The sequence below is a fragment of the Drosophila guanche genome, unplaced genomic scaffold (genome assembly GCF_900245975.1).
Source record: "Drosophila guanche unplaced genomic scaffold, DGUA_6, whole genome shotgun sequence".
Classification (NCBI taxonomy): domain Eukaryota; kingdom Metazoa; phylum Arthropoda; class Insecta; order Diptera; family Drosophilidae; genus Drosophila; species Drosophila guanche.
The window spans coordinates 3,008,025-3,030,088 of NW_022995746.1; the positions used below are offsets into that span (position 1 = coordinate 3,008,025).

General features: G+C 41.6%; 2 protein-coding genes across 5 annotated transcripts; one reads left to right on the plus strand and one right to left on the minus strand.

Moving 5' to 3' along the window:
* Positions 1-170: 170 nt before the first annotated feature.
* LOC117581813 (dedicator of cytokinesis protein 6) lies at positions 171-7,452 on the minus strand. Of its 4 annotated transcripts, XM_034269255.1 has the most exons (14): positions 7,369-7,452; positions 7,207-7,291; positions 6,959-7,128; positions 4,422-6,904; positions 3,777-4,363; positions 2,527-3,720; positions 1,727-2,458; positions 1,534-1,665; positions 1,290-1,470; positions 1,045-1,223; positions 618-988; positions 515-553; positions 424-441; positions 171-337 (listed from the first exon to the last, which is right to left on the minus strand). In XM_034269255.1, exons 1-14 carry the CDS (start codon positions 7,407-7,409, stop codon positions 298-300), a joined length of 6,252 nt encoding a protein of 2,083 aa, XP_034125146.1. In that variant the 5' UTR covers positions 7,410-7,452; the 3' UTR covers positions 171-297. The 4 variants fall into 4 exon arrangements, 3 of the variants coding, with proteins under 3 accessions (XP_034125146.1, XP_034125147.1, XP_034125148.1); XR_004573679.1 differs by having other exon boundaries at positions 424-553; XM_034269256.1 differs by having other exon boundaries at positions 171-441.
* An 8,859-nt stretch (positions 7,453-16,311) lies between these two features.
* LOC117582348 lies at positions 16,312-21,173 on the plus strand. The gene is made up of 2 exons (XM_034269999.1): positions 16,312-16,834; positions 19,535-21,173. Exons 1-2 carry the CDS (start codon positions 16,762-16,764, stop codon positions 20,548-20,550), a joined length of 1,089 nt encoding a protein of 362 aa, XP_034125890.1. The 5' UTR covers positions 16,312-16,761; the 3' UTR covers positions 20,551-21,173.
* Positions 21,174-22,064: the final 891 nt, after the last annotated feature.

Here is a 22,064-nt window from a genome sequence, read left to right on the forward strand (position 1 = left end):
AAATCATCCCTAATTTTTCTAGCGGCCACTTTTTCGGATCGGAGCAATTTTCACCCATCAAAACGAACATATGAACATTTTAAATGTATGCAGGGATACCCTCAAATAGGGTTTTATTATGATTTACTTAATTGTCCTGTTAAACATTACTTTGGAATATGTGTGTATTGTACGTTTGTAAATGTGTGGGTGTGGGTTATTATTAAATGACGTATAAAATTGTACTTAGCGATTCCATTTAAAGTGTGTATTACATCAATGAGGATCAGGGCATACAATACCTTAAAATTGGTCAGCTTAGTTTTGGGTAGGTTTAAGATTATTTGATGTAAATGCACTGGTGATAAGTTATATAATAAATAAATACATTTTTGGTGGTAAATAGCATATGGTATATGAAATAAATTATAACTACAAACTTACTTAAAATAATCCGAAACGCTAGACATGAAAATGCAGAATTATGGGAGATTATAGGAGAGGATATTTGGCGCCATTAAATAGCAACAATTACCATTTCAATGGAGTGCTTTTGTTGTGGTATGCGTTGGCCCTAGAAATGAGTAAATTAAAATATTAAACAGTTCATTTAAAAGGGTAGTAAAAGAAAAACATACTTAATAACGCCGAGATTTTGGCTTGCTGTAAGAGTTATTAGAGGTGTCAAGCGCTCTATAAAACGTTCATTGTTACGTTCTAATTCACGTTGGTAATCCTTTTGGTCTGAAAGTATTAGGTTACGATTCTTTTTCAAAGCGTCAGCACAACGCTTTGAGAACTCGCGAAAACATAATCGTAATTTGTTTTGATGTTTGGTCGGTATGGTTGTGCCATTTGATAAATTTGATAGAAAAACGCTGGCCATTTCCATGGGTCCCTGGTTAACGGTCGTTCCAATGCATCCTTGCAAGACCATTTGCAATATTTTAGGATCAGCTGGCTCCTGATTTGTAGCAGCCGCCAATTCCACTGTCTTTTTTTGAATATCCTAAAACAATTTGTGATTGAAAAGTGCGCTCAGATCGCATTTAGACGTTATCTTACCTCAATTGCCACTTCAATTGGTTCCAAGACTATTTGCTGTCGACTAATTACCATAATTCGAGTCTTCACATATGGAAAGTGGTTGGCCGTTGTCAAAATTGTCTTTCGCTTGCATTGCTCATGAAGCTCTCCATGAGCCTTACCCGTTTTGGTAAATGGTGTCGCATATATAAAACGTTCTAAATTGTACCAAAAGAAGTTAGTATGATATATAAAAATTATATTACAAGAAAGGAGCAACGTACTTATATTAAAGTTCCTTTCAAAGTAGGTTTCACGATGGCGCATTTCATATGTTTCAAAATAAGGTTCTACATATGTGATCTGAATATATGCCTTTTCCGAATCTAATGAGTTGATGTCAACTGAATTCGAGTCTTTTATGATATGTACAGAGTCGGGGCCAAAACGTTCCGTATAAAAGTTCTAAGACATCATAAAATAATATATTTATTAGTAAGTACATTAAAATTATTGCAATATACATACCTGAAGTCGGCTGAATATCTCTGGCAACTTGGTCAGTGTTGGCTCCTTGTAAATAAATTCTTGTTGATCTAAATCTCCAAATTTCGTACCATAGAAACCAACACGAAAATATGTACCAAAAACTCGCTTTCCCTATTTAGAATACAGAAAATAAAATGTGTTTCTTGCATTGATTTATGAACTTTTAGCTTACCTGTAGCTGAGCGATTCGATTAAATGCTTCCTGTAATTTTCCATGAACTTTACCCAGCTTAAGAAAGTCTCTGTTGGCTTCGCAGATGGGTATCAAAATCTTATACACTTCGTTCATTGCTTCGTACATGCCAGCGACTTGGAATGAGCTGGATGCCTCTTCGAGTAGCGCCTTTAGTCCAGTTTCAGTAAAATGATTTCCAAGGCAAATCCCATCCTCGCCAGGGCTAAGCACGTCATCCGACACGGCCGACTCCATAAGCGTGTTTGGGGAAATGCGCTGAAAGCTGACTGCGCCGACAGGTAAATGAGTTTGGGACTCCAACATGCTGAGATATTCGGAGACCAAGGCAGCGGCGTGGACATAGCACATGGCTGCCTCCGTATGATTAGCACGTTCACGATGCTTTTTGGCCATGTTTTCTAGCCAGGTTAAACGTAGGTCTGGATTGTTTTGGTATCCTTTGGCAATTCGATTCATAAGATCCAGCAGCATTTCTGGATCTTCCTGATATTCCTTCATTTTCACTGTATCCGACAGTATCATGTGTAGATTGAAGAGCAAATCTTGCACCTGCTCTGGAAACGATGTATCCTGTAGGTCCGTGTCAGATTCGGCATAAACCAAGACCGTTTTCAGTGCACGACGAAGTGATTGCTCGCTGAATACTGTGCTGGTGCCAACCAATGAGCTCAGCGACATTGTCACTTGCATCTTGACGCGAGCAAAGTTCTAAAATTAAAAAAATAAAAAACATTAATTGTAAAAAAAGTGTTTAAAATAATAAAATTTAAACTTACATTTCCAATTTCGAAGTTTTGTCTCATTAGTAAGTATAATGATGCTGCCGCCTGTGAGCGTATGCCTGGCAAGAGCGATCCGCAATGCTTCAGCAATATCAAACACAAGTCAGCACAAATGTCGGTTTCCTCATCAAATAATAAATTGGGGAATTTAAAAATTAACGCACGCTGAGAGGCAAACAAATTTTGTAGCGCCAGCGTTGACTGATTTCGGGAGAGTGCGTGGAGTAGCACTTTAAGGAGACTTCCCAGTAAGTTATTGTGGAGATTTGCAGCTACGTGCACTATTATTTCTAGAGTGTCGAGTAGAACGAGCGCAATTTCAGTCGCCAATGATCCTTCGATAAAGTGGCTCAGCTCCAGATCGTGTTCATTTTTGCCCACACCATCGGTGTAGGGTGAACGGTAGGGCATCTGATCCTTACGCCAGCGGAATTTCTCGGTCGAATTGCGATCTTTTCGACGATTGATTAGATCGTAGCGTGCCGAATTCGTGCCTCTTATGCATTCCTCCAGTTTTTCCTTGACGTCCGTGGATGCAGTCTTTCTAAAACTTTGTGTATTGGTTCGCTTTAAGGTCGGCATGTGCTTTTGGCCCGTATACTCAAAAGTCTTAAGGCAAACGTTTACCACTTGAAGCATTTGATGTACCCTATGAGGGGTTAAACCCAGCAGCCAGCGGTACAAAATGTTGCGCTCTAAATTCTTAAGTACCCATAGAAAGCAAACCAACAAGTGGCGCGTGTTCTCAGAGCTTAACGGCGACTTGTTTTTCACTTGTTCACTCATGTAGTAGGGGCGACTTCCCGATATTGCGTATGCCACTTCTGGACTTATAGTCGCTGCTGCTATAGTTTGTTGTGGTCCTTGATAATCCTCAAGCTGGCCAATCTGCTGCAATCGGTCATGATCAATGCCATGCTGATGGAATTGTGGAATGCTGTCCATCACAATGGATAACAGTGGAATGTACAAAGAGGCAACTCGTGCGCGTGCTTCCGTTTCGCAATATCTGGTATCCAAATCATGTGAAGTCATTAGGTTGCGAATGCAACGTATGGCCTTTCCATGTAATTGGGGATTGGGTACCTCCATTACTGTGGCCAAATCACTTAAAACAAGTCCGACCAGAAAGTGCTGTTGCAGAAACTCCTGACTGAGATCAGCTTGTAGTGCGCGTTCAAGCGAACCCTAAAAGATAAAGAATGTCTCAGAATGGAAATTTACTCATTTGACTCTCCACTTACACATGATGTTTGACTGTTGCTCGAAGTCGTGCTTGGCGTTGGGCTGCACGGTGCTGAAATGATCGTATACGCAGTGCCAAATGGCAAATTCAGTGCCACAAAATGCTCATGGCTGCATACAATACGCAGAAAGTCTATTTTATAATTCATTAGGTCTGGAATAGACGCGTTCTTGGAAATGAGCACTTTTGTATAAGTTTTAATCAGTCCAAAAACAAAGCCGCGATCCATGATGCTTAATACATCAAATATGAAAAAGCTGAGGCTGGCATTCAGAGATTGTGCCAATTTCGGTTCATTACTATGATATCCAACTACTTTTGTGGTAACTAAATGCACCAGCGTTGACAGATCGTCATTGTATTGATGTGGAAATCGATTTTTACGTGGCGCATTTAAAGTATTTGAATTATGCAAATGCTCAATCATTGACTTGACAATAAGCTCGAACAAAAACCAAGAATTTGCCATGGCTAGTTCTGCTGCTTTGCCGCTGGCAACAACCCAGTGAAGGGCAAGTTCTTCGTGCAGCAAACGCACTTGAACATCGCGACCAACAATGGAGTTGAGCATTTCAATGGCAAGATCTGTGAAAAAAAGAAGTTAATGGAATAGAAGGGAAATTATTTCACTATTCATACTAACCTTTGCGATCCAAACTGCGACCACTGGCTGAAACATTGTCATATAAACTGTATGAATCGCTTAATTGCAAGTCTTCGGTATTGCTGCGGCTGCAGGTGAGCCGCTTCTTACTCAGAAATGGATGCGGTATTTTGCATTGAAATTGCACATAAGTTGAGAACAAACTTTGACGTCCATATTGATCAACAATTAAATCATCGCTTAATATTGACAAAAGTGACGACACCAGGCAAAGAACTTCGAAGACTGTAGAGCCCAAAGACATAATTTGTCCACCAAGTTTGTGGGTCGTAACTAACAATTCAATTAGCTTGTCCAAAACCAAGGGTAAATGCCTTACTAATGGCTCCCGGTTTGCATGCTCGATATCCAACAAACACTTCTTCAACTCAGCCTCCATATTCCCCTCGCCGATATGGGAAGGTATATTGCGAGTGTCCAAATATTCACACAACAAGAAGAAGCGATCCAGGTAGGAATCCAAAGTATGTATGGCAGTAACTGCCTCCACGTTAATGGCAAACACAGCTCGATGATTGTCAAGCCACTTAATTCCTGGCAGGTGCACATTTGGTGGTATAAAAGAATAGTTTTCTGGTGGCGTCTCTACCATAACAGGTAGATTAAATTCACCAACTTTCAGTTTTCCATCCTCTAACAGGGGCAGCCAAGTGTATCCAATGGGCGTTTCCACAGAAGGCTGTAGATCCTGTGGCTTCTTTTGGCACGAAACGTGGTAAATGGTAAATAGTAGATGGTGATTCTGCTTTATTGATGCTGGCAAAGCAATCTTAATCTCATCATAGAATGATGGACATTTATTGTGATAATTGACTGCCGTAAATGCTTCAGATGAAAATTTTGGGCAAGATGATTTGCCAAAAATTGCATTAACTGCATCCTTAGAGGTCTCACCGGCCATTAGTTGAACACGCACGGCAATATTACGTGCTGAGCCAGCGCGCGATGAGAAATTTAGCTCCTTAGGCGACACGAAAAGTAAGTTACGATAGCTATAGTGCGGATTGTATATGGCCGATTGCGGAAACTCGAGAATTTCTTTGATTGGTCGAAGATTTTCTCCAACTTGTGGATTAATTTTAGCCAATTCAGGCGTTAAGGAGTTTTTCGGTTCCTCAATGCATGGAGATATTTCCAGCTTAATCGAGCCTGGAATACATTTGTATTTTTTCATAACTGAACTCGGTCGCTTAAGCTCCGGTAATATTTTATATAAGTCTTCGTCCTTCATTTTATCTGCCTCCTGCTTAAAGAAGCTCGGAACAGTTATCGTAATGGGCCGAAAGTTTTCAACAACATTGGCAAAATCATCTGGCGACCATGAACGTCGCTTCTCCTTTCGCTCGAGAGAACCACGCCGGGTCAAAGTTCCGCTCATGTCATTCGCTTTGCGTCTTAACTGATCAAAGCTACTCGTGGATGACTTTCGATCTAAGCTGTTGGAACTAGGTGCCGTGCCTAAGCCGCCCCCAGAGGTGCCGCTTCCAGCCGAATCACGATCTCCACCGCTAACATCCTTGTGCTCAAAATTATCACCATTGAAGACGCTTGTTAAGTAGATGCCAGTCCAAGCAAATGGCATTCGGTATTTGCCCAGTCGCTCACAATAGTCAGCAGCATTTGATTTGACCTTTTCACGGTACTTATCCTTGTCTTCCTTCAAGTAAGGCTCGACGGAATTGTTAATGTCCCCCTGCAGCACCTTCTCCAGACGAATGACCAAAAACAAATCGTTACTCGGATAAGAAATTTCAAATATTGCCGAGTGGCTTTGGGTACTTATGTCCGCGCATTGCACATGGCTGGTCAGCATTCGCTTGAGACTGTCCGAGTTCATATCAAAGTAAAAGTTCTCTGATAGTTTTTGCCGTTCCTTGGCATCATATATAGCCATAGAAGCAAATATTGGTTCCACCTCCAGCTCGAGTCGAAGCTGCAGACATTTGACCTGTATGCGGTGTCCCATATGTTCCATTGGGATCTCAGCAAACAGTCTGCGTTCAATGCTCTCCTCAGCATCGGATTCCGGGTACAGTGAGAAGAGAGCAACTTGTCGGTCTTGCTGGCGACGTACATCATTGGTTTGATCGATTTGCTCGGGCGGTACATTGTTAAGCAAGTTTGGTATTAGAGGATCATTAACAGAACGTCGCAAATCGAAACTTGCCCACGAGCCACGAGGCGTCAGGGTGTCTGTGCATGAACTAACTGAAGCCAGGCTGGCTATCGATTGCCTGGAGCTGGGTGTGCAGCTTTCGCTTTTGTATGCGAATGTCTCATCAAAAGATGCAAAGTCTTTGTCTATCTCGAACTCTTGCTGGTATGCCGAGGGACTAATTGTGCCCCGATCAATGCGACGAATGTAACACGAGCTTGAGTAGTGCCTTTGGGCATACTCCACCACCTTCCAGGGTCGGGTATAGCAGTTCACACACTCCTGCACATGCTGCGGCAAATCAATTCTGTAATAAAAATATGTGTAAGTATTTACAGTTATAATTACACGCACTACGTACAAGTTCTCGTTTGGCGTAATGTGATCAACCGTTCGAATCTTGCGAGGAATGGTTTTAACAGTTACATCGCCTTGCGGAAAATCCAAGATGTGCTTCAGTGGATCCCGGTTGATAATGTTCATATGTTGTGCGAGGAATTCCTCATAGTCAAGCGGATCTGTGGGAGATAGCTAGTGCGAAAAACATAACATCAGAAAGTAAATAAACAAGCAGCGCAGTATGCCGGTAATATATGAAATACAACTTACTGCCGATGAGCACAGCGCTGTGTCTGCTGACTTGGATTGCAGGTGGTAATTGCATACATTTTTACGAACATCTGCAGCAGGCTGTCTGGAATGGGTGTAATTGCTATTATTGGGCGTTTCTTTGTTTGTTTTGTTGCCTGAGCCTGCGGATCGTTCACTCACTTTGATACTTTTTGTACAAAAGACCGCTGTGCGGTCGACATTTTGGTTGGTTAATTGTTTATTGTTAAACACCGGCTAAGTATTTAATTAAATGCAATTAATTTTTTTTTTTCATAAATTCAGAATAAACCAGTGTGACCGCGGAATTAGTGGGACCGACAGACCCTGGGAATTATACCGGAATATATCTTTAATTTCCAAAATATACTGTAAATATACCGTAAGTCCAACATAATTTTCCTCGACTTTGATCTTCTGTTTAATATTACATGCTAGTTAGGACTCTCAGCTTTCAAACTGTAATTTTACTCGAATTATCAATCAATTCTCTATAAGATTGTCTAATTTGTATGTCTTATTTTTATTGAATTGATTGCCAAATAAGGTTAAAACTAAGTAGGTCAACAAACAAAAAATAGGGGAATGGAATAAGTCTCATTGTGCACTGCAGACTTATTTCAAGACCAATCTAGTCTGACTGTCTAGATTTTAGCACCAATGATTACACTAGTTGCTTCTATGTATGTTTCTGTTCTTTTGTCCGAAATAGAAAGTGTTGCCAAGACTACAGACGACATTTAAAAGGTCCTGGCTGTGAGGCACATCAGTAACTGCAGTTGAAAGTTTAGCCATCCTGTTCCGAAATGCTGCTGTGCTTTCATGAGTATTTTGTGGCAAGTTTTATGCAAGGGTTTAAAAGTTGAGACACTTATTTCGCCAAGGACCTTATCGATATGAAGTCTCGACAGCTCTTTCGATTTTACTGTCAAATAATCTAAAATCGGCGCGCGAACGAATCAAGCTGCTATTCACATGAAAATTGTTAGCAATTTTATTAGCTTTTTTTAATATATTCCCTATATGTTCGAGCATACTGAGACTTTTATATAGTTGCTAATTGAAAGTCCAAAACCTGTGGTCGCCTCGCTTGACGTATTACTGCTCAGTTCGTGTGCCAACCAAAGCAGTAAACTTGAGTTTTGATTACGATTATAATTTGTTCAGCCTCCTGGTGCGTAATAATCCTCGTAATAGTAGGAAAAGCCTGCCAACAATGCCAACACCGTGAGGATGAAGATCGGCTTACGGAGAGATATTTCCTAACAATACATGAAGCCAGGATTGTGCCAGTGGTAGAATATTTTGTTTCTGGTTTTATGTCGACTCTCTTAGTGCGGTGACTGTGATTGGATGCATATTCTTCTGAAGAAACGCAAATAACATACACATACGGCGCCACATGGCATTTTATTTAAATTTTCATGCGCTTCCGGCCAAGCGACATGTGCCGCAAGTTTTCACTTTCACCCACTGGCAACAGCTGCATTGGCTTTGGCGAGATTCTTTTTTATAGATTTAGAACACGCCACGCACATTCCAACGCGCCTGAGAATGCGCTATGTTTTTACGAGCTGCAACATGCCAGCCGGTATACCAGCAGCCGCATGTTTGTCACTGGGAGACAGTTGTGCTTTTGATGTGGGCGTCGCACAAATTACGGTGTGAGTTGGATTCCGCCTGGATCCAAACTCTTCACTTTTAGCTGTGAACGAGAGAAGACCCTTGGAATCATTTTGTGGATGATTTCATCTGCCTCCCTTGCTGCTTTTCCTGCGATCCCAGAGTTATAGACCAGTAAGGCGCCGCGAAAATTAAGCAATCTGCCACATAAAATATATTTACGAGACTTAAATTGGGGTTGGCGACAATCTTAATGAATTTTTAAACATTTTAAATGCAAAAATATGTATTACTTTAGCTTTAATCCATTGCTACACTCAAAGAAAATATACAAAAAACAAAATAATTTGTAATCAAATAATTGGTAGGCATTTAATATAAAAGAATGATTTAATTTATAAAATAAAGGTGCCAAAAATTAAGTATCTTTGAACCACAAATTGTGTTAAGTGTTGGCACACCTTGGTCGCGACCGCTTGGCCAATTTGGCCAACACTAAGAGCATTTCCCGCTGACGACAAATTATGACAAACTGTGAGCGATAATTTTCATTCAACAATAAATATACATACACACAATGGCCATCTGCGATTCCGCCAATTTTGTTTATGTGCATTTTAACCCAGGGTTGCGCCTTATTGGCCGTTAACGTCTGGGGGCATTTAGAGCGAAGACATAAATATGAGTTTCTGTCTTCAAAGCGCAGAATAAATATACATATGTAGGTGCACAAAATATACATAAAGCATACATTAACAATGGGCACATTTTTTGTATTGTCAAAACATGCTTCGGATCATGGTATCCTTTATTTCTAATAGTAAATAAAGGAAAGAAAAGTTCGCCACTCTATCACATTGTTGGGCTGACAACGAAGCCCGGGGACGCCTCCGCTATTCGTTTGTGAACTTTTGTGCCAGAAAGCAAAGACACTTGAACGACAGATGCCACTATGCGCCAGCATCAAAACGTTGCCAAAAAGTCGGCCGCGCGGTACAAAGTCCAATTAGTGACATTCTGACAAGATGCTGCATGCAGACTCGCGCCGTGATCAACACATGCATATGTATGTATGTATGTATGTGTATATGTACTAATGTATGTGAAATACAACTGAATGAATCGCACAGCCAAAATGCTCTTCTAATTGTCTACATATTTTTCCCGGCTGGCGCCAATTTTCTTCATGTGCAGCGTAGTATCAGCCAGTCTAAATTTTATAACCTTAGATGCTCGACTTTGCAATACCCGTTACAATTTTGGATATTATTCTTTGGGACTTTGAACTTTCGATTTTTATTTGCATGAAATAATTGAATAGCTGCAATGCTGATGCTTAAATGCAGCTGTATAAAATTATGCACTGGACAAATACATATTTCGAGTGTTATAATTAGTCTGCTATTTTTCAGCTATTTTTGGCACTTTAAAGTGTTTACTTCAAATGTATTTTTGTCTTGCCAAGTAAACGTTAAGGCAATGTGCTAATTAAATGTTGGTAAACTATTTGTATCTTCAAATTTGTGCTATATTATTATCAAAAAACCATATTAATAACTGTCTGGCACCTTTCGAGGTGTTCATATTTGATTGCTATGCCGCGTGCCAGACGGGTCGAAGTCAGAACATGGAAGAATGGACCAGGTAAACCGAGAAAAAGAAGATGGCACCTTGACTACATAGATTATAGATATTGTTTGGATCAGATTTTGATTTTGTTTGATGCAGAACTTAAATGACAAGCCAAACCCAACGAAAATAGCTCAGGTTATATATATATGAACATAATTTCCAAACAATAGAAAACATACCAGAGGCTCGGGGTAAAATTGGGTGGGTCAGCGCCGGGATTAGCAGGTTGCCTGCTAAGCCCTTTCGACCATAACTAATCCAATATGTACATACATACACCTATGTACAAGTGTACATATGTCCTATTAGAGTATTGTAATGTATCAGCTGCAAGGCTTTCAATAAAGTTTGCGTTTTATTTTCGAGGAAATGTGTGGCTGCCAGTTCGGCTCCTTCCTCAAACGTCAGGGTCATTTTACCTGCTGCTGAATGAACTTTCCAAAAGCACCTGAAAGGTAGCAGTTATTAATTTAGGCACGACAACGACAACGACAACGATCAACGATCAACAGTCGATGCCCGCCAGCATATCATCAGTCGGCAGAGGCAGTTGGTCTGCACCTTTTCATGACAGGGCGTCCTCAAAAGAACTCAGGCCGGCTGTGTTCCGAACACTCAATATAAAAGCGATGGATATACATATTTACATATGTACATATATATGTGCAATCTGCATGTATCTATGGGTATACGGAAAAGCGACTTGAGTTCTTAACTCGAACCAAAAATCAAAAGTTCTGCCTGATTAGGTGGGATCTACAAAGAGCTCAAACGGATTGCGTACAGAACACATTTTTAACATTAAACATAAGTTTTCAAACTCATGATTTGGCGAAAATTTGCGATCTTTTTCCCCATAAACTTGGCAACAGATGTGTTCAGCACGCAAATGAAGAATTCAAACCAGTTGATGTTGATGCGACGCCGACAAGTGGAAGTGGCGAATGCGCCAACATTGGCAAATGAGTGGAGTGGAGTGGAGTGGAGTGGCCAATAGTCCGTGTCCGTGTCTGTGTCTGTGTCTGTGTCCATCGCCATACGCTGTTGTGTGGCATGTGTCAACGTCAGCGCGCGACAACTGCAAGGCATCTGGTCGACATGGTGGATGCCACCACTGCTGGACCGGTATCGGTGGTTATTTTACTTATTTGCATTGCATTTATGACACAGCAGACTCAGCGCACATAGTCCGAGGCCAAGGCAACCACCAGCTGTGCGTCTGGCGCCAGTCAAAAATTAACAAAATCGTCTTCTGTCTGGCTCTTTGTGTGTTGACTGCAAAAATGTACAAAAATCCTATACAACAAAAGGCCAAGAGAACAATGCAATTTTATGACCAAGGATATTTGAAAAGTGCCCAATGTATACGAATGGTTAAATAGCAGGAAGTGCAGCTAAAGGTCAACACGAAGACAGGTACAGGCCATCACCAAAACCCTAATGCGATTCTGCCGCTTGCCTGGCCAAAACTTTCTTTGGTGACTAACTTTAACCTGTCTTATGGATGTGTGTTCGGTTCTAGGCAGAACTCGGCATGAGTGACAAACCAAGTGTGGCCCACACACCCGTTGTATTAATAGAAAGATTCGTGGCAAATGCAGTACCCATGCACCACCACATGCCAAGGCATTCTGTTAAGTAACTTATCCTCCTCCTCCTGGGGTCTCCAACCTGATGGCACTTCTGCCCAGAGCGATCTCGATTTTCATATTAACAATTCCCTGCTGCCGTATTGCTTCTGTATAATTTCCCTTATAAGAATTATGTGTGTGTGTGTGTGTGTGTGTGTGTGTGTGTGCGAGTATGTGACTGGGGGGCGCACAGTGTCGGTCATGAAGATGCAAACGCGTTGCTTACATTTTTGCTGTTGCGCTTGCGGGTGTTTCTCGTACCAAGAAGCGTGGGAAATTGAGTTGCGATTTCGTTTTTTTTTTTTTTTGTTTCTTCTGCTGGACTCATTAAATGTTCTCTTTGGCTTCTTCTTATTGCGTGCAACAAAAAAAGAGTTCACAAATTGCAGTTGTGGGGGGGTTGTTGTGTCTGTCTCGCCAGCAGCTCTGATTTGGAACTTTTTGACATTAATAGCGTACATTTTAGTATCTAATTGTGTTTTATGGGTATGGATTGCACGCACGCATGCATTTGATTGCCAATGGCTTGCGGCTGTCACGCTTTGAAGGAACTTTGCCTGGATCCTAACAACCGTCGTACACATACATATATTTAGATATTTAATTGGGAAGCGTTCCTTCGTTGCCTTGAGTTTAAAGTTATTTCCCAGACTGTTTCTCAGTCACCTGCTGTTACGTTAGGTGGGAGTTAGCCAGCAGCTTAGACCAGTTCCAGATGTGCGCAAACCCAACATTTCCCAGCAGCTACAAAAAAAAAAAAGAAGAGAATTTCCCAAATAAATTCCCACGCAACGACTTTTACAGTATGAACAAAAGTCATGTGAAGACACTATGTCGCCAAATTTCACACATTTTGCATTTAAGGATGCTCGTACATACGTTCCTTTCCTTTCCTATCCTGCCCATTCTGGTCACCATATGTGCCATTAGTCGCCGACAGTGCAGTTTCCATGAAAAATCGCAAATCAGGCTGACTGACGCCGCTGAAGGTCGCAAGGCGGCGGGGACCCGGCGAACACATGTGTTGGCACAGTAGTACGGACTCAAGTGCTGTGTCCCCAGGCAGTGTCCATGTGTGCCTGGATGTGCCCATGTGGCTCAGCTCTGCGCTTCTGTAAATAAATTGTTTGAAGTCTGTTGTTGTAAGCAATCCTTTCACACCATTTCCTTATGAATTGACAATGAACCACACACAAAAAAAAAACAAAGATGTTTAACAGATTGAAGGAAGTTGATGCTTAAAATGGTGTAACAGAGTTTAGCCTTCCCCAAATGACGAACAAAAACAGTTTGTGGTACAGCAGGGGGGAAGCGGAATGGCCACGCACACGTGACAGGGCAGTCGGGCGTTCGGCTGCAATGCACCCTTCGTGCTGAATGTCACTTGAACGATAGATGGGCTCGTTACGTCACATTTACGAACATGTGCAAATTACGAGAACGTTATGTACATGCATAAAAGAAATGTTATTAACAGTGGGTGTCCCTGAAGTGATGGCAGACAGCTGGACATCGCTTGGGGCTGGCTGGTTACACATTTGCAGCATGTAATTTCTCGATGAGAAGCTAAAATCTTGCTACAGGGTATGCAAGGGGGGTGATTTGGCGGGTGCAAGCGTTTATGTAGGTAAAACTAACATCATGCATTAAATATGACAATTCCGAGAAGTCAGTGCTACCTGCCCTCAACATGTCTTGGCTGGGTGGGTAATTCCCGAAATGTATCAATCGTGCGCGGGTCACGTTGAGGCCGGAAATTAGTATTTGCAGACTAAAAACAATTAGCGATTTAGACTTGACCTAGACACACGAACGAGGATAGCGCCACCTCCGAACAGGTAGCACAGGTAGCACAGGTAGCGGTAAGCGAATGAGTGTATCATTTTATGATGATACATAAATGCATACATATTTACATGCATCAATGTACACATTAATTTTCGCCAGCATTTTTTAGTTGAGATTGTGCAAGGGTATGGAAGCCAGACTGGACTGGTTGAGAGTTTCGCACAGAAGCCAAATCAATAAGTGCAACTTTAGCTAATTCCATAAAAAAATGTACCCAAATAATTCTTTAGTAATTCTAGCTGGGACTCGCAAAATAAAAGAAGCTTCATTTTCAAGGGGAAGATCAAATTTCGCACAAAACTTTTGGTAGTCTCCTTATCCTTGAACCTACAGCTTGACAAAAGAAAACGACCAAAAACCTTTATCGCGACCTCAGCGACGGTAACGGTGGCTGTTGAAGTTGCCAAGAGCTGGAGCTGGAGCTGAAGCCTGATGTCCAGCTCAAGAAAACAGGTTAGCCAGCAAGTCTGTCTGTCTGTCTGTCTGTCTGTCTGTCCAATCGAATTCTTATAAAGCAGAACAAGTCCCTAAAAAACGAAAGTCATCATTCAAAAAGTATTCTGCGCGACAGCAACGAACTCGTGCCCAGCGTATGTACACATCTGCTGAGAGCACACGGGATGGGCAGACACAAGGAACCCTAACGATATTATATTAGTGGTTGTGGCCCTCGTTTTCGAGGCAGGTTTTGTTCTCCGCGTTCTGCCGCGTAAGATGAAGCGAAGTCATGATCATGCGAAATTTAAACTTTTTCCCAGAATTATTTCCTTTTAAACACAATACGCATAGAGTTTACATATGTGTATGTACAAATGTATGTATTTATGTACATATGTGCATTTGGCCAAGGATAATGGTGTAGATATTTACTTATTCTCCAATGCACGCTAACTCAATCACGAACATGACACTCTCAGCACGGCAGAAAGGCCCGTGCTATCGATGACGCCATTTCAGATCTTAAATCTGCAAATGAGGCGCTGCCCAGTGTTTAATTTCTTTTTATTTTTTTTTGCAAGCCACCTCGTAAATTAAATCCCTAGCCAGACACCAACACAACGCACCGCACATGCAATACGCTTGACTTGTTGCATGTACAGCAGGCAGGCTGCTGGCTGCAGCAGCACTTATCACGTGTGGCCAAAGTTATTGGAACATTGTCGCCAGTGAAGACCGACCGGTGTAGCTGTTTTTTTCTGGATGTTGACGCAACTCGTTTAATGCCACTGGAAAAATGTTAATGAATAGTCGGGCTGCTTTTGGACCCTTGACCATGTCGCATGACACTAACTTCAGGCCGCCTCTCGAATAAATTCCTCGAAGGCACAGGCAGCTGGGGATCCTTGTTATTTAGTCTACTTTTACATAGGTATGTATTAAGGAATTTAACGCTGTACAAAAGTGTATAGCTAGCTTCTAATGGTAGGCAATTGCATCACACTCGTGAAAACACATTTAATAATCTGCAGTTATTGCCGAAGACGTCACGTTCCATCAAAAGCAGAATCAACAAATGCATAGAAACATATGTACAAACATATTTATGTATGTATGCTTGTATGACGCATTTGCCTCCTACTGCGCAAACGCCTTGCTGGTAAAACTGATAAAAAGTGAAACGTTTTTTGGGGATATCCTGACAATGACAGAAGCCGCGTCAGCCATTGAAATATAATACCAGGCGTAACAGCATCGAATGGATAGATCTGAGTAATATTCAGCTTCACGGAATGCGGTTGGTTGGGTGGGTGGTTGGTAATGGTAGCCACATGACGCTGCTGCAACAGTTGGTAAAATTGTGTGTGTTTAGCATCATCTTAATTTCACCTCTTCTCGCTGAAAACTCTTGCTTACAAAAAACAAATACAATCTTCATATACTTGGAACATAAATACAATTTCAAATAAACTTAGCTCTAGTGTTTTTTAGCTGTTTTTATGTTTTATGTTAACAAATCGGGTGGGATGCAATGCATTGCCAGCAGCATGTTTTCCATGCACATATAGCCGAGCAACATCTTTAGGACCCCAGCAACATTTTTAGGTTTACAGCAACATTTTAGGTACCCAGCAACATTTGAAAAGACAGATATTTGGATGGCGCCAAAGATTGTCGACCGCATAAACACAAAAAGTATGAAACTTTAAACTGTTTATCGTGTTTATTCGTGTTCATTTTAGATTTGAAAGCAAAGACAAAGAATGTATCTGCAAGATGAATTTACAAACACATTTTTTTCCGCTGTTAAACTCATGTTGCTCGCATGTTTAAAGACAGGGGTGTTTAGTGGGTTAAGTTCGTTTCGCACTCAAGATTCATGGTATATCGGCATATTAGCAGACTTCGTTGCGGCAAACATGTTTTGGCCGCGGAAAAGGAAACAGCGTTGAATAATTTTCTTCTGAATTCAGTTGAAATATCCATACTTATATTTAAAAAAAAAAAAGAAACATTTTAAAACCAGCGCTCAGCGAAGCAGGATAATTTACGACAAAAAAAAAAGGAATATTTAAAAGAATTAATTCCGCAAACCCCAACCCAGTGGGTGCTTAAAAGTGATCGTGAAAATTGGGAAATCAAACAACAAATAATCTGTTAAAAGTTCAACATAAACCTATAGCAAGGGCTGTATTTTATTGACAATACCAAGCATTATATGATTTAATAAAACACAAAGTGTCAATGATAGACGGATGTCAACTAGTTTCCGTTGATATCGTATCAGTTATTGAAAATCAAACAATTACCATCGAATAGGCCCGTTCTTTGTGGATTACGCGCTCTCTTCAAGCAAGGTTGTGATTCTATAGCCATTGCGACTATGGCTGTTGCCCAGCCAGAGAAACTCTTCATGCAATTAAGTGCAGCGGAACTAGCGGCCATCATTATGAAAGGTAAGAAGGCACGAAATGTTGTTAAGGGGGGCTGTTGCCACCTGTTGCCGGCAACATTTTTAATTAGACAATTTAAGCGGACACCTTATGTACCCCAACTGGTAGTATGTTATTTAAATATATTGTTACAAGTCACAGAACTATCCAAGGGCGGGTTATAAGTCCAATTCTGAGTCACTGCCAATTTGTTATTCTGAACTGAAATGAAATCTCTGTAATAGAAACGTTAACAGATGAGGAAAGTAGTTAAAAAAGGGAAACCAGCTGTGCAAAAACTCCAAATGAAAAACGAAACAAGCTGTGGCGACAAGCTGATGACAGATGGAAGGGGGGAATGTGCTATGCCATCCAGGGGTGGGAGTGGAGCCACCGCACCAGCGGCCGTAATCATAAAAGAGAAACAGTCCTTTGAGGGTGGCGGGCGGCAGGCGGCAGGCCAGGCAATTGAGATACAGACAGATACGTAAACAACGCCAACTATTTGTCGCCGCCGTATGTCTGCCTGGGTTTTGTGACGCATATGTCAAACAGGCACTTTGCCCGCTCTAGTGAATTGAGGACGGCGACGTCGCCAGACATATTGGCAATTTGTGTGTGTGTGTGACAGACAGGGTTTGAGGACATTTGGCATCGAGATTTAACACTGCTGCTGACTGGGAGAGCTTCTGTACGAATAACTTCAAAGTTATGGCTACAGAATATTAAGCGAAATTATATTTTTTCCGTTTTGCAAAAAACACACATTAAATTATGATTTATTTATTTGAAGAAACTGTTTTGAGATCATTGCACCCAAACCTCCTCAGCATCTTCTTGGAATTGGTATACAAATTTACATACACATGTTTATAAACATGTGTATATTCAGGTGTACCCAGCAATGCACTGCATCAAGTGCATTTCTCTTGTCACAAAATGTGCCACACATGGGTACAATAATGCTACCAAAAAAGCTGAGCAACCATAGTCTCTGGTTAATTAAGCGATCATAATGCACCGTTTATTGTTGTGTTGTTGTATTTCATTCATAAAAATGACGCCTCATTTTACTACAATACTCGAACACCGTTTAGTCGTACATACTTACACAGCTCATCTATAAATTTATAGATACCTATATGTATGTATGTAAACATGTCTGTATGTTGATAAGCTCAGGCTTCCCACACATGGAACGCTTCCCAGTGGACCGACCGTCAGCCAGAAGCCGCCTATGATGATAACCTTTGGCTGACATTTGGCGTGAATATGGGATTTTCTGATGCCTCTGACAGTTAGTGTCTGCCTTTTATAAGTAGGTTTTAGCTGATTTTCACATCAGGGCATTCATTCTTAGAAAGAAAGGCCAATTACGGCCAAACGGTTGGCCATTTTAATACTACAACTTCGGGCTTGGGTTTGTGGTCGAAAAACTCTTTAGATGCACGCAAAAAAAAAATCCAAATTTACTTTTTCTCAAAAAGTGCAAAGCAAATAACATTTTTGTACCAAGGAAAGGGGAAAATATAGCTTAGATATGCCCAAAAACTTACTTATAACCGAGATGCTATTCATATGTGGTACATACATATACACATACATATACATATGTAACTATGTATGTATAGCGGGCACAGGTGTTTTGGCTTATACAACGCCATTGACGACGTCGGCTTAAAGCAAACATTTGTCTGAATAAGAAATACAATTATGAATATGAAAACTGCTGTTATTTGTACAGCCTGATTTCGTCGCTGCAATGTCAGTCAGTTGCTATAAAATTTCGTATGTTTGTTTGTCTGTCTAAAATTAGAAAAGATAGCAAAAGTAACTTGCTTATAAATAGTTGTGTCAACATGCAAAAAAACATACCTTCCGTCGTGCTCATACGTGTCTGTCTCGTACCAGATAAACGGTAAACTAATATATGTACATGCATACATACATATGTACATATGTACATTTGCCAAAACTCCATCAGAAGGAACAAAAGTGGGATGATAATCGCGATGTTTTGATGAACCCATTTTAAGCGGAAAAGTACACACATTACATTTTGATGTACATATTTTCATGTTGTACATTTTACATACATTTTATGTACATATTGAACGATAAGAAAAATGAATAGTATGAATCCTGCCTGAGTACTTGTTTCATGTTTTTTTGTTTTGTTTTTTTTTCTTAATTACCAACCGGGTTGTTGGCTTCTGATGCAGCGGCTGCCGCTGCTGCTGAACTTGAACTGACTTCATTCGCCAGACGCGAAATAATTTACTTTTAACAAGTGAGCTGTGCTTAAACGCTTTTTAAATACCTGTGGAGGTCAGTGGTATACCGGCGGGGCCTGCAAACAGGTTTCATTTTCGAGAGCAATGCAAAATTTCGAATTTACATTTTTGGGGCTGTACATATACATTTTTACATTTTTACATACGTACGTGCATGTATGTGCAAGTAGAGGGGGAAAAGGACTACGGGTGTATACATAGGTACATCCACAGTTAACAGTCCAAAATTGAACCATCCATGTTTTGGTTGTTATTCCAAGCAACCTCTTGGGGGCGTCGGCATGCCCTATTCCGCATAAATTCCACGAAAAGGGGGATTTTTTTTTTGAATTTGCTAAGCCTTAGTTTTAGCAACCGGTTCAACCGATACTTCGTCACAAATAGAAGACAACTTATTAACTTTTTAACTCTTTTGATTATGTATTTTTAGATTCGCCCAATTCGAATGACCGTGATGCGGGTTTTTGTTCCGCCAGCTCGGAGAGCGAAGGCGGCGATGATTTGGCCGTCGAGCATACGACGCGCAGTGGCAGTCCCAACATCGGGCCAAAAGGAACTGAAGATTTCGGAGCTGCGGACTCCAAGCCCATAGCACTGATCCGCAACAAACGCAAGAGCACGGAGCCCTCGAAAGTGGTGGGATCGATGACAACCTCGTCGGGACAGGCCCACGCTTGTCCATCCGCTGCAACGGGTCCGCTGAAGAAACGCATACGCTATACCTCGTCTGCGGATTCAGCAGTGGTGTTGACACCGCCAGCCATAGCCTCACCGCCACCCAACAGAAGTGTGGCCCCCACGTTGCGCATGGAGCAGGAGCACGAGATCATGCCCAATCCGGCTCATATGTTTGTGCGTCATCCAGGAGTCACCACGCTGCATCGCAGTGCCTTCGCTGCGCATCCAGAGCAACAGGAGCCCCTGGCACTGGTGACCAAGAAACCAGCGCAGCTCACTGAAGAAGACAATACAAAAACACTTAAGAACAGAACAGCCCAAACGCCAAAAAGTACATTTCACAAGAAGGTGGCTAAGGAAACCATTCCGGCGTCATTGATTGACGTTAGCCTTAGCGACGAGGACATGAGCAAGGTGGGCTCGGGCTCTGATATATCCTCATTGCGTCCGCACTCGCATCAGCGCAATTACAAGAACATGACGAGGGAGCGCCGCATCGAGGCGAATGCCCGGGAGCGGACCCGAGTGCACACCATTTCGGCCGCCTACGAGACACTGCGACATGCGGTTCCCGCCTATGCCAGCACCCAAAAGCTATCCAAGCTGTCGGTGCTGCGGGTGGCTTGTTCCTATATACTTACACTCAGCCGCATGGCGGGCGAGGATTACAGCGCTGATCAGTCGGAGCCCTCCATTGCCGACTGCATCGAGGCTGTCACATCCACAATTCAGACAGAGGGCAAGGTGAAGCGCAAGAAAGACGAGTAGGACGATTCACCAAACTCTGATAGACTTTTCTTTGGGACTGATTACAACTCTCACGTTACTGTTAGTCGCTGTAGGTTTTTAGTTCTAGTTTCCATAGCTTTACGAGTTTCAAAAGCTTTGTTTATAGCTAGTTCTTAAGTAGTTATGTACATACATATTATGCTTACATATTCGTGTATGTAATTGATATTTTTAGATTCTAGTAGCAGCGATGTGATCCTAATTTAGAGTCGCGCTTTTTGGGCAGTACAAATATTGAAGAAGACAATAGTTGTTAAACAAAATAATACGACAATAATAGTATGGGAACGTACATAATATCGATGCCAAACTATGTATACATCAGTTTATGTACACTTACATAAACATAGCCGATTGTACATGAATGCGGCAAATTCCTAAAAAAGTCACTAAACGTATACACAAAAACTATTCTATATTATTCAGGTGAAGTAAAATATGTACATAAATGCAAGTAAAGCACCTGAAATAGTCTTTAACTTGTAATCTCATTGTTGCGTGTACATAATATGTACATATTTATATGTATGCATGAATGAATGTACATTATTTGTAATTATAAGTGCCATAAGATCAGCAAATATACAAATCTGACCGTCTAAGCAAATGTACTCTTATATCTACTAGGGTATGCAGGGGGTGCAGAATGAGTGCAGAGTGGGCTTGACCCATTAGTCACTTGGGTGCGAGCGCACTGAGAAGATGGCACAAAAAAAAAAGCACACGAAATGGAGGTTATGTCTGTGTGTATGGGTTGGAATAATCTTATCGGTTTGCAACAAGCCAGTTGGTGGTATAATAAACCCAACAGGTGCGTAAAGAATGGCAGGCGATCGGTTCAGTGCACACGAACCCGAAGCAAACGCGTTTTGGCACACACCATATCAGGTTCCGAAGTAAATTTGTCAGCTAATCTAGCAGGGCAGGCACAAAGTTAAGCGATATCAACAGCGATGTTGGCTTAACATGGTGCAGGCGTACCCATGACGCATACGGCAGGCGGAGGCTTGCATCTAGTTGACCCAGTGCAATGGGCAGCACAAATTACATCAGCAACAGGTTAATTAGATCGGTCTCCGATCAGCGTCTAGTGCCGCCAGGTGGCTGTGCCTACACTTGTTTACATCAGCATATTGAAATGTACTCCAGCCCGAGGTGTTTCTCCAAGTGCTCGTACTTAGCAGAGAATATAAAGTAGATTATAGAACGGTGTTTAAAATGAAGTCAAGCTCTCGGCCTCTCACTTATATAATATGCTAATGAGACGACGAATTATATTAGCACAAAAATGTATTTATTTTGTGTGCCAATCATCGGGAGAATGATTCAGCAATTCGAATGCTTTATGAGTAGTCATGAGAGGGGCTTCGTGGCATCATGCAGCAAGCCGACAGACTGTCGCTGCTGCTACTTATCGATCGAGCAATAACTGTACGCTAAGCTCCTCCTCCGCTGAGACTAATCAGCAGTAAGAGGACATGTACACATGTATG

What these genes read in the sequence shown, in the direction of transcription:
- LOC117581813 (XM_034269255.1), bottom strand. Translation starts at nt 7,409, where the DNA reads ATGTCGACCGCACAGCGGTCTTTTGTACAAAAAGTATCAAA. An exon ending in CAGCGCTGTGCTCATCGGCA is followed by an intron (nt 7,129 to 7,206) that starts GTAAGTTGTATT and finishes TTTTCGCACTAG; the next exon opens with CTATCTCCCACAGATCCGCT. An exon ending in AAAACTTCGAAATTGGAAAT is followed by an intron (nt 2,459 to 2,526) that starts GTAAGTTTAAAT and finishes TTTTAATTTTAG; the next exon opens with AACTTTGCTCGCGTCAAGAT.
- LOC117582348 (XM_034269999.1), top strand. Translation starts at nt 16,762, where the DNA reads ATGGCTGTTGCCCAGCCAGAGAAACTCTTCATGCAATTAAGTGCAGCG. An exon ending in AGCGGCCATCATTATGAAAG is followed by an intron (nt 16,835 to 19,534) that starts GTAAGAAGGCAC and finishes ATGTATTTTTAG; the next exon opens with ATTCGCCCAATTCGAATGAC.